This window comes from Schistocerca cancellata, chromosome 10, assembly GCF_023864275.1.
Source record: "Schistocerca cancellata isolate TAMUIC-IGC-003103 chromosome 10, iqSchCanc2.1, whole genome shotgun sequence".
Classification (NCBI taxonomy): Eukaryota; Metazoa; Arthropoda; class Insecta; order Orthoptera; family Acrididae; genus Schistocerca; species Schistocerca cancellata.
Window position 1 is genome coordinate 158,394,189 of NC_064635.1, and position 17,561 is coordinate 158,411,749.

At 45.5% G+C, this 17,561-nt stretch overlaps 1 protein-coding gene across 1 annotated transcript in view; it reads right to left on the bottom strand.

Moving 5' to 3' along the window:
* Nucleotides 1-17,561, bottom strand: part of LOC126106563 (esterase FE4-like) — a 173,932-nt gene that overhangs the window by 62,327 nt on the left and 94,044 nt on the right. Inside the window, exon 7 of the mRNA XM_049912906.1 lies at nt 7,964-8,136. Within this exon, the coding sequence (XP_049768863.1) occupies nt 7,964-8,136 (173 nt within the window). The remainder of the gene's footprint in view (nt 1-7,963; nt 8,137-17,561) is intronic.

Here is a 17,561-nt window from a genome sequence, read left to right on the forward strand (position 1 = left end):
TCGATCGGGTCGGCATGGTGTGATCTTTGGGCTCGGCCGTTTGACGTGGCTTTTGGCCGCGACGGACGTGTGGGCTGGAAAGGGGACAGCCGGAGAGCCGCGCGGCGCTGGGGAATCAGGGGGAGCGTGGTTGAGCAGGCCGGGGCACGACGCAGAGGTTGTGGTGTGTTTGACACGTTTGCAAGACCGAACCTGGCTTGTAGTGTGGGAACTGGACTCGGCCACATTACCCTAATCGAGTGGTGCGGCTCTGATTTGGATCTATAAAGGATTTCATAAAAGATTTGGCGAGAATTGCTTGCCATGTTTTTGGTGCGCATATTATACTGATCCTTGCTTCCCAAGCATCGGCACCGTGACCGGAAACTGTTGTCTTGCCAACCAAAAGGTCCCCTCTCTTTAGCGCTGTTTAAGTAAATACGTGTTATTGAGTTTGGTTAAAGGTTTATCTGGATTTTGTGATGTGATACAGTCCGAGTAAGCGAGGTGTATTAATTGGTATTATTGCTGTTCGGAGTGACGGATGGCATAAGCCAGTATGGTGAAACTGTAATATTTTTTCTGGTACACTGAGCTGTGTGGACGTTGTTATAGTTGGTTCAAAGCACTGGCTTAACATTGAATCTGTACGTTCTGTGCTATCTAATTGCATTACTTGTTCACTCGTAAACAGTGAAATGGTAGGCTTACTTGACCGTTTAAGTTTATCAGTATCCTGTTAAGGGGTAATTTACATGAGCTCCCCAGTTCCAGTGAGCATATGTTAACCTACTAGTGTAGTTTAAATTTCTAAGCTCACTTGGTATTATGCTATTCGCCCTCGTCCTTTAAGGTTACGGCAAGGGCATTAGTTATTGATTCGCCCTTGGGTATTTTATTTCAATGTTCGTGAAATAGGCTATTATTTTATACATCGTAGTTATTTTACGTTTGAGGAATTAATGTTTGCCGTTTTCTCCCCCCCCCCACCCTCCCCTTTCTCTGAAATTGCGTAATAGCACGGGCTCTAAGACCCTTTTTTCAGTGCGGCACCGTGTCCAGCTCGCCCGCTTGCTGTGAGTTCTGGGTCTGATGATGTGTGTGAAATCTTATGGGACTTAACTGCTAAGGTAATCAGTCCCTAAGCTTACGCACTACATAACCTGAATTATCCTAAGGACAAACACACACAACCATGTCCGAGGGAGGACTCGAACCTCCGCCGGGACCAGCCGCACAGTCCATGACGGCAGCGCCTTAGACGGCTCGGCTAATCCAGCGCGTCAGGTTCTGGGTCTAGCCGCCCCTGGGTCCAGTGGGCCCCCCTTCTGCTACTTGAATTAGCCCGTGCCTATGTGACGCCACCTGTTTTGAAAATCTGTCACAAAAGGGTGTATCCGTATTTTATTAAAAAAATTGTGATATCCATGATTGGTTAAACTTTATCTCCTTTTCCAAGTTTTACTGTGTCCAGAATTTAATTACGAGGTGCATTCAAGTTCTAAGGTCTCCGACTTTTTTTCTAATTAACTACTCACCCGAAATCGATGAAACTGGCGTTACTTCTCGACGTAATCGCCCTGCAGACGTACACATTTTTCACAATGCTGACGCCATGATTCCATGGCAGCGGCGAAGGCATCTTTAGGAGTCTGTTTTGAGCACTGGAAAATCGCTGAGGCAATAGCAGCATGGCTGGTGAATGTGCGGCCACGGAGAGTGTCTTTCATAGTTGGAAAAAGCCAAAAGTCACTAGGAGCCAGGTCAGGTGAGTAGGGAGCACGAGGAATCACTTCAAAGTTGTTATCACGAAGAAACTGTTGCGTAACGTTAGCCCGATGTGCGGGTGCGTTGTCTTGGTGAAACAGTACACGCGCAGGCAGCCCTTCCCGGACGTTTTTGTTGCAGTGCAGGAAGCAATTTGTTCTTCAAAACAATTTCGTAGGATGCACCTGTTACCGTAGTGCCCCTTGGAACGCAATGGGTAAGGATTACGCCCTCGCTGTCCCAGAACATGGACACCATCATTTTTTCAGCACTGGCGGTTACCCTAAATTTTTTTCGTGGCGGTGAATCTGTGTGCTTCCATTGAGCTGACTGGCGCTTTGTTTCTGGATTGAAAAATGGCATCCACGTCTCATCCATTGTCACAACCGACGAAAAGAAAGTCCCATTCATGCTGTCGTTGCGCGTCATCATTGCTTGGAAACATGCCACACGGGCAGCCATGTGGTCGTCCGTCAGCATTCGTGGCACCCACCTGGATGACACTTTTCGCATTTTCAGGCCGTCATGCAGGATTGTGTGCGCAGAACCCACAGAAATGCCAACTCTGGAGGCGATCTGTTCAACAGTCATTCGGCGATCCCCCAAAACAATTCTCTCCACTTTCTCGATCATGTCGTCAGACCGGCTTGTGCGAGCCCGAGGTTGTTTCGGTTTGTTGTCACACGATGTTCTGCCTTCATTAAACTGTCGCACCCACGAACACACTTTCGACACATCCATAACTCCATCACCACATGTCTCCTTCAACTGTCGATGAATTTCAAATTGGTTTCACACCACACAAATTCAGGAAACGAATGATTGCACGCTGTTCAAGTAAGGAAAACGTCGCCATTTTAAGTATTTACATTGTCGCCGCTGGCGGTAAAATTCCATCTGCCGTGCGGTGCTGCCATCTCTGGGACGTATTGACAATGAACGTGGCCTCATTTTGAAACAATGCGCATGTTTCTATCTCTTTCCAGTTCGGAGATGAAAAATCGGAGGCCTTAGAACTTGAATGCACCTCGTAACTTGCGAATCACTTAATCCTTGTTACAAAGATTAATGTTGTTGTTTGAATAGGGCGCTTGCCTGTGCTTGTAAGGATTTTTTGCTAACTTACCTTCTCACAAAAATTTTAAAGATAAAATTTTATTTCCTAAAGAAAAGTTTAATAAAAGTGTTGTTGTTATAAACTGTGAACATTGCTTATGTGGCCCGGCCCTCCCGCTCAACAGCAATTGCCTGATTAGGGTGGATTGACCACCACATATTTGCAGAATGTTAGTTCATTAGCTATTATGAGCAAATGTTTAATTTGCTTACGATATCGGTTAATCCTCTGCGGGCAATCTGAGGTTTTATTTCTAAAGCTTACCGTGTTGAGCTTTGCAGGACCACTTAAGATGGCCAATATGTGTGTCATTATGTTCTAGTGAGTGTCGATTCTCGTGAGTCAATTAATTTCCCATTCTTAGCGTTTGTACTGTTTCACTTAAAGAAAGGACTTGCGACTGAAATTAGTTGTTGCTTAGCCTTGATTTTATGGTGTTAATTTACTTGTCACTCTTGAATGTTAAAGTTAAGAAAAGTCTTTTTGGCCTCCTGTTGTCGGTTGTGGTCTTTGTTTCAGTGAGCTGAGGGAGCGTGCAACCGAAGCGCAGAGCTTCCCTTTAGATTAAAAGTTAGGCTTACGGGCAGTGGACTTCGCATGGGCTCGTGTGTTCCTCTTCGGTAGCGCTTGCTGGGTTCATATTTCGGTGACCTACTCTATCTGGCGTTGCAAACGGAGCCACGTCTTTGTTCGGTTAAGTATTACTTCCCTCATTCGGTTCCACAGTTCGTGGTTAAACTTCGGCGTTACAAGCTTGGGTTCAAAAATGGCTCTGAGCACTATGGGACTAAACATCTTAGGTCATCAGTCACCTAGAACTTAGAACTACTTAAACCTAACTAACCTAAGGACACCACATACATCCATGCCCGAGGCAGGATTCGAACCTGCGACCGTAGCAGTCCTGCCGTTCCGGACTGTAGCGCCTAGCCGGCCTGGGTGGCCGAGCGGTTGTAGGCGCTACAGTCTGGAACCGCGCGACCGTTACGGTCGCAGGTTCGAATCCTGCCTCGGGCATGAATGTGTGTGATGTCGTTAGTTAGGTTTAAGTAGTTCTAAGTTCTAGGGGACTGATGACCAGAGATGTTAAGTCCCATAGTGCTCAGAGCCATTTTAACTATTTTTTTTTGTTGCGCCTAGAACCGCACGGCCACCGCGGCCGGCTTACAAGCTTGGGCCTTACTTCCGTGTTTACACAATTATGATTGTACAAAGTTGTAACTTTCTATGCCCGAAGAGCCCATCTTACAAGCTAACGGACATTTGAATAATTTCGTGGTTCGACCTGCAAAATTCTCTAGTCTAATAATTTGCAAGAAAGCCAAAGTTCCTTTTTAATAAATATGTTCTAAGTATTCGTTTTAAAACTGAGGTTGTGTGTCCACTGCTATTTTCCATGTATTGTTAAAGTATTGGAATTGAAAGGGTCTTAAATAATGTGTCTTAACCAGAGTTGTTTTGTTAAAGTTATGGTCAGATTCAGCATTAGTGGCTACTGTCAATTTTTATATGAGATCGTTGCTAATGGTTTATTAATTTATTAATGACTTTATGCAATGAGACAGTTTCTTAAATATTTTGCCTTAGGGGCGTCTCTCAATGTTTATGGGAGATCGTTGGCTAATATTTGCTTATGACTTTATGTAATGAGTGTTTCGTAAATAATCTTGCCTGAGTGGCGTCTGCCAATTTTTATGTGAGTTTGATTTTGATAGTTAATAAATTCATTGGAATTAAAATGTTCACTTTATTGCGTCCACCCTTCCACTCCCTTTAGATTTAAAGGTTAAACAAATCAGGTGTTAAGTAAAAACGTTCCAGGTAGGACGTTCAAATTCACAAGACACTTATATTAGTATCTTCTTCAGAAATGGTTAGCATTTCAGACACCTAGGTTCAGCATGTGTCCTGCTGCCTAGTAGGCACAGCTTCCCCTATGGCCCCTGATGACTTGTTACAAGGGTGATGGCATCGACGGGTATAAGGCGCGAATGGTGTCCTTTGGTTTAGCCATCGTTAGCGTGGTCTCAGGCGCCTTGTCACGGTTCGGGAGGCTCCCCCAGTCGGAGGTTCGAGTCCTCCCTCAGGCATGGGTGTGTGTGTGTGTGTGTGTGTTGTCCTTAGCGTAAGTTAGATTAAGTAATGTATAAGCCTAGGGACCGATGACCTCAGCAGTTTGGTCCCATAGAACTTCCCACAAATTTCCAAATTTCCAAAAGTCGGCCGAATAGCTTGTCCGATAGTACTCTGCGACGTGGATATTTTTCTGTATAGAGGATAGGGGCTCTCAGGCTCTGCTAACTCATACCACAAAATCATATCGCCATATCATGTGTCACGTGTGGAGTAATACACTTCTGTTTGTAGCATATGGAAGGCCAAAAAAATGTACTGAACCACTCATATACAGGACGCTACAACTATCACAACAACATTAAACGTAACAATTCAGTAATTTTTGTAAGCAGTTATGATATTACTGTAAAAACCTTGTGTTGCATGTAATGTACTGCACAGTAACTCACGCTAATAAGACTACAGCTAAAGTATCTTCAACACAACGCAAACAAAAAAGCTGCCCGCAGACTACCCAATGTTGAGACTGATGTGTACACTAGACTGCAGAGCGACATGTTCAGTAGTGCATCCTGTTTACAGATCGCCGAGGCAACGAATCTACCTGTACAGTGTTTGTTACCTTGACCTTGCCTTGTCTTCTCACAGAAGTGGACATATCCACAAACAAGAGTCTTCAACCACTATCGACGAGTGTACAGACCTAAGTGAGTATGCGTTTCTGAACCCATGTTTATTAAACTTTTTAAAATTTTTTTGATGGTTATTACCACCTCTTAACATGTTAATTGAATCTTCCATCTGTTCTTGATGGAGCAAGATTATAATAAATGAAAAGTGCTTGTCTGCTTTTTTTCTACAGAATTACTTTTATTGTGTTAACCAGTTTTCTGGTTACAAGGCCATCTTCAAACATTTACTAACTATTGTCGGCAAAGAAGTTACAATGTTTGTAAACGACATTGGAAAAGAAGTTACACATCTAGACTGAAGCGGAAAGATACAGTAAGTCACATGTTTGACAGTGTGAAGGTAATACTGTGCCAGCATAAGCTGTCGCCAGCATACCAGTCGGCAAAGACGTAGTGCGAAGATCGATTAGTATGCGCAGGATCAAGCGCGCCTATCACGAGAGAGGCCAAAGACACACTCGCAAGCAACATGCTGCTAACGCCCTCTCGATAGCATGTATTTAGGCCGCCGCCACTGACCAGATCAACTCTGATCCTCCCTCCCCCTCCTTTCCTCTGTCCTTTCCCTGGGCTCCCTCTTCCCCCCCCCTTCTGTCCTGTTTCCTCCCCACTAAACCTCTCCCTACCTCCCTTCTCCCCCCCAGTCCTTTTGTATTCCCCTCCTCTGCTTACCCCCCTCCCTGTCGCGTCTGCCCCCCACCCCTCTTATGGGTCCTCATCCTCCATCAGCTCCTTTCCCGGTTTCCCCCCCCCCCCCTTCGCTTTTACTCTCCTTTCCCCCCTTTTTTGTTTTCCCATCTTCTGTCCAGTTTCCCCCCACCTGCTCTCGACTGTGGTGTCACATTTGCCAACTTTTTCGTGCAGTGTTCCAGTGACTATTCAGTGTTGTTTGTCTTTCTCGTGTTGCGAACAGAAACCATGCTGTCGCTGGGTGTGAATTTTATGTCTTTTGCGAACAGAATCCAGACTGTCGCCGTGTTTCTTAATTGTCTATTGTTTTCCCTGTCTGCTCCGTATGTATTTTTATTAGCATCATCATCCCTCTGTTGTTTGTTTTAAGTTCCACGATTTCTTTTCGCCTTGTTACTCTCTCAGTCCCCGATTTTATCGCCTGTTTTTTATTATTCTTTGTTCTCCTGATCTTTGTCACAAAATCTGTAGGCTGAAGAGCGGCATACTAAGCTGCTGCCAGCCCGCCCCCTTCGGGGGGAATTGAAATTCAATAAAGAAAAAAAAAAAACTGACCAGAGGGCCCCACTCAGTCTCTCACTGCATCATTACTCGCCAGGTTTCGAGAGGGTGCGTTTCTGGATGAGGTGTCGAATATATTGCTTCCCCCTTCTTATACCTCCCGAGGAGATCACGAATGTAAAATTAGAGAGATCAGAGCGCGCACGGAGGCTTTCAGACAGTCGTTCTTCCCGCGAACCATACGCGACTGGAACAGGAAAGGGGGGTAATGACAGTGGCACGTAAAGTGCCCTCCACCACACACCGTTGGGTGGCTTGCGGAACAAGTTTAGTTCATCACAAGATACGACAGTACATAGCGACCAGATTAGCGAATATAGTGGGACTAGTTTACCTCAATCAGAATTGTACTTCAGTAGTACTGAATACTGCCATTAGATCAGTCTGCAAGAGGACTATTACTGATGAGCTTGTACCACAACACATGGACTCCATTCAAGTTAAGCAAAGTTTACAATTCGTGTTAATAATGAACAGTATTAATCCACGTTTGCATTTGTGTTTTAGAAAGAGGGTACCAGCCATCCATAACAACATACTCTCCCTTGCTTCCTTGCAGTACAAGAGTCTACAAATACAATGTTAAAAGTATAAAGCTGAAGTAAAGAGGGCAAAACTTTAACACAAATCTGGAACAGCAAGCCTACATAACACTTTACATTAATAAACGTAACCAATAAAAAAATAAAATTATTACTTCACAAGGCTACTTCAGGACGCATAAAACATGGAGAGTGATTCACAAATCAACTAAAAAAAATTATCAGTATAAACACAGAATATATGAGGAACTTCAGCAATATCAATAAGATAAACAGAAATGAAGAAATGCAGGAAAATTGAGAGATGTGAGGGAACGTACAATAAATGCCATCGTTGAGAGCTTTTTAAAATGCAGTACCATATGGAGACATGATGTGTACTATAGACTTAAATCAGATTAATAATCGACGTTGTGCAAATCCAGGGACAACACGAGCGACAAGGCACCGCGTTGCCGCGTCTTCAGTCGAAGCCCACACACGTACACAGATTTGCAAATAATACAAAACTAATTTTGGTCACTTATGAGGTTACTCACGGTACAGAGATCCATCCGCGTGTCGGGTCCGATGTCGCTGTCCCCGAAGTAGAAGCGCCGAATCTCCTCTGCCACGGCGTCCCTGTCCGCTTCAGGGCAGCGCAGGTTGGTGGGGATCAGCAGGCGGGGGTTCGCAGCGTAGCTGGACGTGCGGACCGTGTCAGGCATGGGCTCTGTCAACAGAAACGTACGTTGACTGCGCAACAAGGGAAGTCCGGCAGTATTATAAAATTATGTCAAGGAGTGGCCATGCCTTCACGAAATAAACTTCTCAGTAATGCCGACAGATATGTGTAAAATTACAAGAAAACTATTGTAGCTTTCGAAACAACGAATTGCTTTCTCGGAGAGAAAACAGAGATAGGTTGGGGAAGACTCAAAACAAAGGACAGGCCATTCACAAGGAACCACTTGAGTCCGATGTCACAAGTACAGTCTTTAGTAAATTCTTCCAGTCCATGTGTGGCATACAGCAAACCAGTGCTTAACAGTATTGGTTAAAAACAGTCTTGGTCGCAATTTTAGTAATCATAATTCTTACTACCTGAGCCCCCATCTTACTCGGTTACTCGCTCCTGTGAACGGGAACGCGTTATGCAGATCTTGGTGCCTCTCGCGTCCATCTAGAAAAGATAACCTGAAGATGCCTAAATAAGGCGAAACGCGTCGTTGAAAAATAAAAAAAAATAAAATTGCAACCAAGACTGTTTTTAACCAATATAGTCTTGAGTAAGGTTCGTTTGAAAGTGTTGTATTAACACTTTGCCGTCGGCACGTCTGGTACAAATTTATTCGCTTGTCGCCGGCAGCGCTAATTCCGAGTACACGGCTTGTCGCCGGCCCCCTGTCACCTTTCCGTTGATGACTGGCTTCAAACACATTGACTTTTGCGCGCTTTAATTTTTCCGGAAATCCTCTATTTCGCCGTATCGTTCCACAAACTCGAATTTTCTTTTCAAGTGACTTCTCTGCAAGTTCTGCATTGTTATAATTTTTATCCACGTACAGGTGATGCCACTTTCCATAAGAAGGTGTCAAGAGTTCCATCACTGTTTTTGCTAAAGGTAGTCCAGCGCCGGAATATATCTTGAATGAGGAAATGTATCCCGTACAGCATCCGAATGAGTATGCCATATTTCGTAATTTTTGACGCATTGTAAACTTTAAAATTTAACTGTCCACGCCACGGTATCATTCTTTCATCAGTTGAGATGTTTTGACTTAGATTAAACGTTTCTTTAAATTTTTTGGAAAAATAATCAATTACGAATTGCACTTTGAAAAGCCGGTCGGCATTATCCGGTTTATTGTTGTTGTCAGAAAAATGTAAAAGTGATAATATTTGCCTGAATCGGTTGCGGGTCATCGATTTGCGAAATATCGGTGTGTCTATCAACGGATTAATTGACCAGTAATCATCGATCCTTGCTTTTTTTTACAATTCACATAAGGATAGCAAGCCCAAACCATTTTCTAAGTTCGGGTCCCGTAACGTCGAAAAATTTGGCATTTTTTTATCCGGTTTCCTTCTATTGCAATTTTGACTAACACTTGTTGCTTTCGTTGCAAATATATTCAAATATATCGTTCCCAATATATACGATATCTACGATGCTCTGCGTATCTTTGGGAAATATGTGTGTACGCAAAGATCCTTCAAATTTATTATTGGTCCTCAGTAAATCATAGTTTGTCTTCTTCGTCTCATTTATTCTAATCAGTTGGCAACAGTAGCGTTCGCCGAATTCTTCTTGGATGTACACTCCTGGAAATTGAAATAAGAACACCGTGAATTCATTGTCCCAGGAAGGGGAAACTTTATTGACACATTCCTGGGGTCAGATACATCACATGATCACACTGACAGAACCACAGGCACATAGACACAGGCAACAGAGCATGCACAATGTCGGCACTAGTACAGTGTATATCCACCTTTCGCAGCAATGCAGGCTGCTATTCTCCCATGGAGACGATCGTAGAGATGCTGGATGTAGTCCTGTGGAACGGCTTGCCATGCCATTTCCACCTGGCGCCTCAGTTGGACCAGCGTTCGTGCTGGACGTGCAGACCGCGTGAGACGACGCTTCATCCAGTCCCAAACATGCTCAATGGGGGACAGATCCGGAGATCTTGCTGGCCAGGGTAGTTGACTTACACCTTCTAGAGCACGTTGGGTGGCACGGGATACATGCGGACGTGCATCGTCCTGTTGGAATAGCAAGTTCCCTTGCCGGTCTAGGAATGGTAGAACGATGGGTTCGATGACGGTTTGGATGTACCGTGCACTATTCAGTGTCCCCTCGACGATCACCAGTGGTGTACGGCCAGTGTAGGAGATCGCTCCCCACACCATGATGCCGGGTGTTGGCCCTGTATGCCTCGGTCGTATGCAGTCCTGATTGTGGCGCTCACCTGCACGGCGCCAAACACGCATACGACCATCATTGGCACCAAGGCAGAAGCGACTCTCATCGCTGAAGACGACACGTCTCCATTCGTCCCTCCATTCACGCCTGTCGCGACACCACTGGAGGCGGGCTGCACGATGTTGGGGCGCGAGCGGAAGACGGCCTAACGGTGTGCGGGACCGTAGCCCAGCTTCATGGAGATGGTTGCGAATGGTCCTCGCCGATACCCCAGGAGCAACAGTGTCCCTAATTTGCTGGGAAGTGGCGGTGCGGTCCCCTACGGTACTGCGTAGGAGCCTACGGTCTTGGCGTGCATCCGTGCGTCGCTGCGGTCCGGTCCCATGTCGACGGGCACGTGCACCTTCCGCCGACCACTGGCGACAACATCGATGTACTGTGGAGACCTCACGCCCCACGTGTTGAGCAATTCGGCGGTACGTCCACCCGGCCTCCCGCATGCGCACTATACGCCCTTGCTCAAAGTCCGTCAACTGCACATACGGTTCACGTCCACGCTGTCGCGGCATGCTACCAGTGTTAAAGACTGCGATGGAGCTCCGTATGCCACGGCAAACTGGCTGACACTGACGGCGGCGGTGCACAAATGCTGCGCAGCTAGCGCCATTCGACGGCCAACACCGCGGTTCCTGGTGTGTCCGCTGTGCCGTGCGTGTGATCATTGCTTGTACAGCCCTCTCGCAGTGTCCGGAGCAAGTATGGTGGGTCTGACACACCGGTGTCAATGTGTTCTTTTTTCCATTTCCAGGAGTGTATTTCAAGATGGTTCTGCATCACTTACATTTTTTTGATATCCAATATCTTCTTCCCAATTGGCCAAGTTGTCCGGAACGTCAGACAAGACGTCCTCGCGTTCATCGCAAATAATCGTATCGTCTCTTTCGTCTGCCACGATGAAAGTGCACAAGTACTTATAAAAACAAAAAGCTTGTTGACCTGTGTAACTTATTGTTACCCAAACAAAACACCAGCAGAATGAAAAAGATACTAAAGTGCCGTCACCGGCCACTGCGCGATTCTATGCTCACGACACCACTGTGGTGTCGCTGGCCACTGAGCGATACCATGCACACGACAGCCGGACGGCAAAGTGTTAACAGTTGTGGCAGGAAAAATATTACCTGCTAATGACTCACCACGTGCATCAGGATGTCAACGGAAAATGAGTGTCTGGGAGACACAGAGATCAACCTTCAATGGGATGTGTGTATTCCACTAGTCAAAAAAGGACATCGTCGACATTCAAGAAATCTTCAGAGCAAACCATTAACTTGCAACACGAACACCGAACGAGAAATGGCGTACCACAGCAACCACAAAGGTCCGCACCATGTACATCGAATGCGAACTCTTTGGGAGATATAAGCGATGCGGAATGTTCAGTTAGGTATCCACTCTTAAAGAATGCATACAGGATCTTATTGGTGTAACTGGATGGTCAGAACTGATGGAATGTGACCGCTTGAAACCGAATGCGGAACAGTCTGTCATGGAGCTTATCGTGAAACTGGTTATCTTTTAAGGCGTACCTGCAGGTAGTGCGATAATATGTTTTATAGGCACGTAAAAAACAAACATTCAGAGGCTTAATTTGTCCAGTGCTTTCACGTGGTATGAACTACAATGTTACACGTTTCTCAGGACGCATAGTTTGCTCTAAAGGAATGTGAGTTTTACGCACCGGCCAGCAATGAAGCGAAAACAAGATATTTTGATCAGCCGTTGGCCAAAAGCAGTGCTCATACCATAGTTGTAGATCCCTTTCACACTTTTCCCCACTCTTGCTTGCTGTGACGTAAACATAGCATTCCACACTGTCCTTATAAGATCACACTCACGAGAAGGAATCGTAGGGGGCAGAGCACCTCCAACTTCTTGCAGATGAATAACTTTCCAGCCAATTTACCACCCAGATTAAGATTTGGCATAATTGTATACGAATGCGTTAAGGCACTGATGTTAGTTTACCTCGATACAACTGTCTTGGTACCTCTAATTTCAAGAGTTCCTTTCACCTGCATTTCCTCTTCTAATATCGATTGGTCGGAGCTGGAAACGAACTCCTTGCCGAACGATGGGTTAAGTTTATCTCATCTACAATTTTCGGGGCGATTCCGCGATTTACTGTGCATCGCCAAGTTGACGTTTTGTTTGAAATTTCGTTATCTTATGTCTTCCAATTCTGTGGCACTGTTTGAAGTTATGCAGCCATTGTGGTGTATGTTGCGCTCCGTTTGATGTGCATAACGTATTAGGTCACTATGATCCATATCCTGTGAACTGTCTCGAGCATCTTTGAAACGCGCAAACACTAGTTCTTGTAAGAAGTGTGCCTTGTCCTTCCTCCGATATCCATACGTTTTCTTTGCACTATATGGTCATATTGCTGCAGACATATTGGAAATCTGTTCATAATTATTTTTTTTTATTATGCTGCGGATGCCCTTCCACGTACGTAATTATGGTTAGTACCCACTACTTGGACAACGACTGCGATTTACTATTTCACTTTCACGTGTTAAGCACGTATCGTCATCATTGTACTCAGGTACATTGTCTGCTCAGCCGAGCGTATACAACACCACATATTCCACTGACTCATCTTGCAGGAACGCTAATATTTCATCTGCCACTTCTTTCTCGCTCTGCGAAATTCCTTGGATTCCTTTCCGACGAAATGTCAACTGCGGCAGCTGTTGTTGTAGATACACTATATGATCAAAAGTATCCGGACACCCGCAGAACATACGTTTTTCATATTAGGTCCATTGGCAGATACTCCATATCAAGGCCTTCGGTACTCATTAGACAGAGCGGAATCGGGCACTCCGCGGAACTCACGGACTTCGAAGGTGGTCAGGGCATTGCGTGTCACTTGTGTCATACGTCTGTACGAGAGATTTCCACACTCCTGAACATCCCTAGGTCCACTGTTTCCGATGTGGTAGTGAAGTGGAACGTAAAGCACAAAAGCGTACAGGCCGACCTTGTCTGTTGACTGACAGAGACCGCCGGCAGTTGAAGAAGGTCGTAATGTGTAATAGACAGACATCTATCCAGACCATCACAAACGAATTCCAAACTGCTTCAGGATGGACTGCAAGTACTATGACAGTTAGCAGGGAGATGAGAAAACTTGGATTTCATGGTCGAGCGGCTGCTCATAAGCTACGCATCATGTCGGTAAATGCCAAACGACGCCTCGCTTGGTGTAAGGAGCGTAAACATGGGACGATTGAACAGTGGAAAAACGTTGTGCGGCGTGACGTATCACGGTACACAATGTGGCCATCCGATGGCAGGGTGCGGGTATGACGAATGCCCTGTGAACTTCATCTGCCAGCGTGTGTACTACCAACAGTAAAATTCGGAGGTGGTGGTGTTACGGTGTGGTCGTGTTTTTCATGGAGGGGGCTTGCACCCCTTGTTGTTTTGCTTGGCACTATCACAGGAGAGGCATATATTGATGTTTTAAGCACCTTCTTGCTTCCCACTGTTGAAGAGCAGTCGGGGATGGCCATTGCATCTTTCAACACGATAGAGCACCTGTTCACAGTGCACGGCTTCAGACGTAGTGATTACACGACAGTAAAATCCCTGTAATGGACTAGCCTGCACAGAGTCCTGACCTGAATCCTACAGAACACCTTTGAGATGTTTTGGAACGCCGACTTCTTGCCAGGCCTCACCGACCGTCACCGACACCTCTCCTCAGTGCCTGCACACCGTGCAGAATGGGCTGCCATTCCCCAAGAAACCCTCCAGCACCCGATTGAACGTACGCCTGCGTGATTGGAAGCTGTCATAAAGGCTAAGGGTGAGCCAACATCATATTGTATTCCAGCATTATCGATGGAGGGCGCCACGAACTTGTAAGTCGTTTTCAGCCAGGTGTTCGGATACTTTTGATCACATAGTGTATAATGGAATGTTTACACTGTTGTGAGTCACTCGTCGAATAAGCAGTTCAAGTACATTCCGTATCCTCATGCTGTGCTCACTGTTTGATACCTCTAGTTCCGCCCCCGTTACCATTAGCAGCCAATACTGTGCTTGCATGGTATGCGATACGTGGGGTGTCGAATGTCTTAAATATCATTCGCTGTTTGCTGCCTGGCACTCAACGGGTTCCTTGTCAGATAACGGGATTAGAGGGAGCCACACGTTGAAAGGACGAGGAGAGACAACGATGTAACATAGACTAAACGAGGACTTACCTGCAGTCTTTACAGCTGGAAGTGTAAACCCCATTTTTCCAAGCGCTGGGAGACATCTCCATCATAATCACACCTTCGTGCAAACTACAATGCCTGACGAAAAAGCGAAGCTTCCAGAAGACATCGGCAGATGTCAAGGTAACTTCGTACACGTACATTCCAGCGGATGGTATGTAAACGATTACTGTTGCAGTGCTCCACGACGGGTACAACGGCCACCATAGAGCACTAGTGCTGTTGGCGCTTAGTGTTGTTATCAGGAAGTTTAGGGTATCTAATGGGCACGAACAGCGTTAGATGTTGTTTGGTCACTGCGAACACCTAACATAGTTGGAAAAGCTCTTCTCGTGGGTCCTCATTTGGAAGCACGGCCGAATTGTGCAGTATCCAGATACATGGGGCATTCCATTGTGACAGTGGCCACATGATGGACTGCACGAGAAGGTGGAGGCCTACCGTGATCAGTGCTTAAGACGTATTCGGTGTTACGAATGGTTCACCGAGTTTAAAAATGGCCGGACGGAAGTTAAAGATGACCCTCGTTCAGGACGCCCTTCGACGTCTAGCAACGATGCTCATGTCAAGAACGCCAACGAAATTGTGCGTACCTATCGAAGACTGACAATCCAAGTGATTGCAGAAGAATGTGAGATGTCTGTGGATCATGCGATAAAATCCTGACACAGCACTTGGAATGCATCGTGTTGCCACCAGGTTCGACCCATGGCTCATGAGGCAAGACCAGAAAGACCTTCGCCTCGCTATGTGTGAAGAGTATTTGTAACGCGCACATGAGAACGAGATGTTGCTTAAGAAAATCATAACTGGTGATGAGACGTGGGTTTATGTTTATGATGTTGAGACCAAGGTTTAACCTCCACAATGGGTCGGGAAAGGTTAGCCAAGAAGTCGAGTCCCATAGTGCTCGGAACCATTTGAACCGTTTGATCTTTCCTCCTCCTCTTGTTACTGTCCGATCGGAGGTGTAGTTTTGGCAGTTTAATTGTTTCGCTATTCTGTCGTGAGTTATGAGTAAATTCATGCTTCTTGTTGGTTGATCATGTGGTCGCTCATTCAGGACTGTGTGGTGTAATGTTTCCTTGCACGAGGTTAGCTCTAATTCTGTCAGCAAGTTAAGCCATCTTATTACAAGTTTTCGCTGGCTAAAAGTCGGTGCAGTGACCAGCCTGAGAGTGGCAATTGTGTTTACGGGCGTATTTAAATTGGTCAGTATTCTGCCTAGCCTGAGCATCCCTGAGAGGATGATTTGTGGCCGTCTTACACGTCCGTCATGTTTGTTATGTTCTAATGATATTCCAGGACACTTTTGTTTAAAAACTGTTTAAATTGCTTCATTCCTTTATTGCCAGTAATCGGGTGTTTGCTGAGACCTTTGATTTTTTTTTTAATAGCAGTGTTGGTAGCTTCACTACCCCACCGTACGTTACTAACAAAGTTTGGTATTTACTTTACTAGCCTGTTTACTAATGTTCTTTAAAATTTTTTTAAACTGTGGCGTTGCTATAAATTACTTGATTGCCGTTAGCGGCGTGTTTTGAAAGGCTGTTATTGCCGTACTATTAGCTTCTTTGTTTCTTTTAAAAAAAGAAATTTTAAACTGTTGTATTGCTATAAATGACTGGATTGCCGTTTTTAAAAGAATTTTTTTAACTCCTGCATTGCTGTAAATTACTTGGTTGCGCGTTAGCGGCGTGTTTTGAAAGGCTGTCTATTGCCGTACTGCTAGTTTCTATAAGATATGAATAAAACATTTGTGCGTGAAAATGTTAACTCGACAGCAAACTACTAGAAATTTGGCCCCGTTTCCCAACTTGTGGTGTGGCTTGTAGTAACCGTAACCACTGTGTGTGTGTCAGTCATGTTTCTTTGGTTACGAAGGGTTAGTTCACCGTGAATTCGTGCCTCAGGGCAGACTTTTATTCGACGATACTATCGAGACGTGTTGCGACGCATGCGAGAAAATGTGAGAAGGAAACGCCTGAAACGTGACGATGACGCACCTGCACATTCATCGCTGTTGGCGCGTGCGTATTGCACAAAAAACGAAATAACTGTGTTCCCTCATCCTCTTTACTCTTCAGACCTGTCCCCTGCGGTCTCTTTTTTATTTCCAAAGCTGAAAACCTCGCTGAAAGGACGATAATTTGCCACGACTGATGAGATAAAAGAAAACTCGCAGACGGCGCTTCGCACGATCCTGAAAGAGGCTTACCAAGACTGCTTCCGGAAGTGGAAACGCAGTTGGCAGCGGTGTATCAGTTGTGGAGGAGAGTGTTTTGAAGGAGACAATGCACAATAAGTAAAAGGTAAGTGCAGAAAAAAAATTTTGGACAAAGTTCCGGAATTTTTTGAACGGACCTCGTACACGACATCGAGGTTTCTGTCGATCACGTCTGATCATCGCGCGGAAGATCGCTGTATTGTGCACCAAACACCGAGTAACTTCTTTACGTATACATATACGGTGCTATCATCCGAGAACAAGTAATAGACTGACTCCAAAATTGTGTGTCATCCCGCACCATTAGTCAGAGGATAGCAGTAGACAGGGCTGAGGAATTACCGTTGCACAGGTAGGCTGCTATTGACACGACAACACAAATGGCTACATTGGGATCGGTGCCATGACCGGATTGCTTATCATAGGATTGTATTGTGTTTTGCGGTGATCTGCAGTTCTGCACTACCTCAGTCGATCATCGTCGGCCCTTATGGCGGCGAGTGGAAGTACGAACATTCCAGTGTTTTGGAGAGGCACAGCGGTGTCAGACCTGGCAGTATGTATGGTGTGGTAAGCCACCACGTTAAAACTGTGTGCCGAACCGAGACTCGAACTCGGGACCTTTGCCTTTCGCGGGCAAGTGCTCTACCATCTGAGCTACCGAAGCACGACTCACGCCCGGTTCTCACAGCTTTACTTCTGCCAGTATC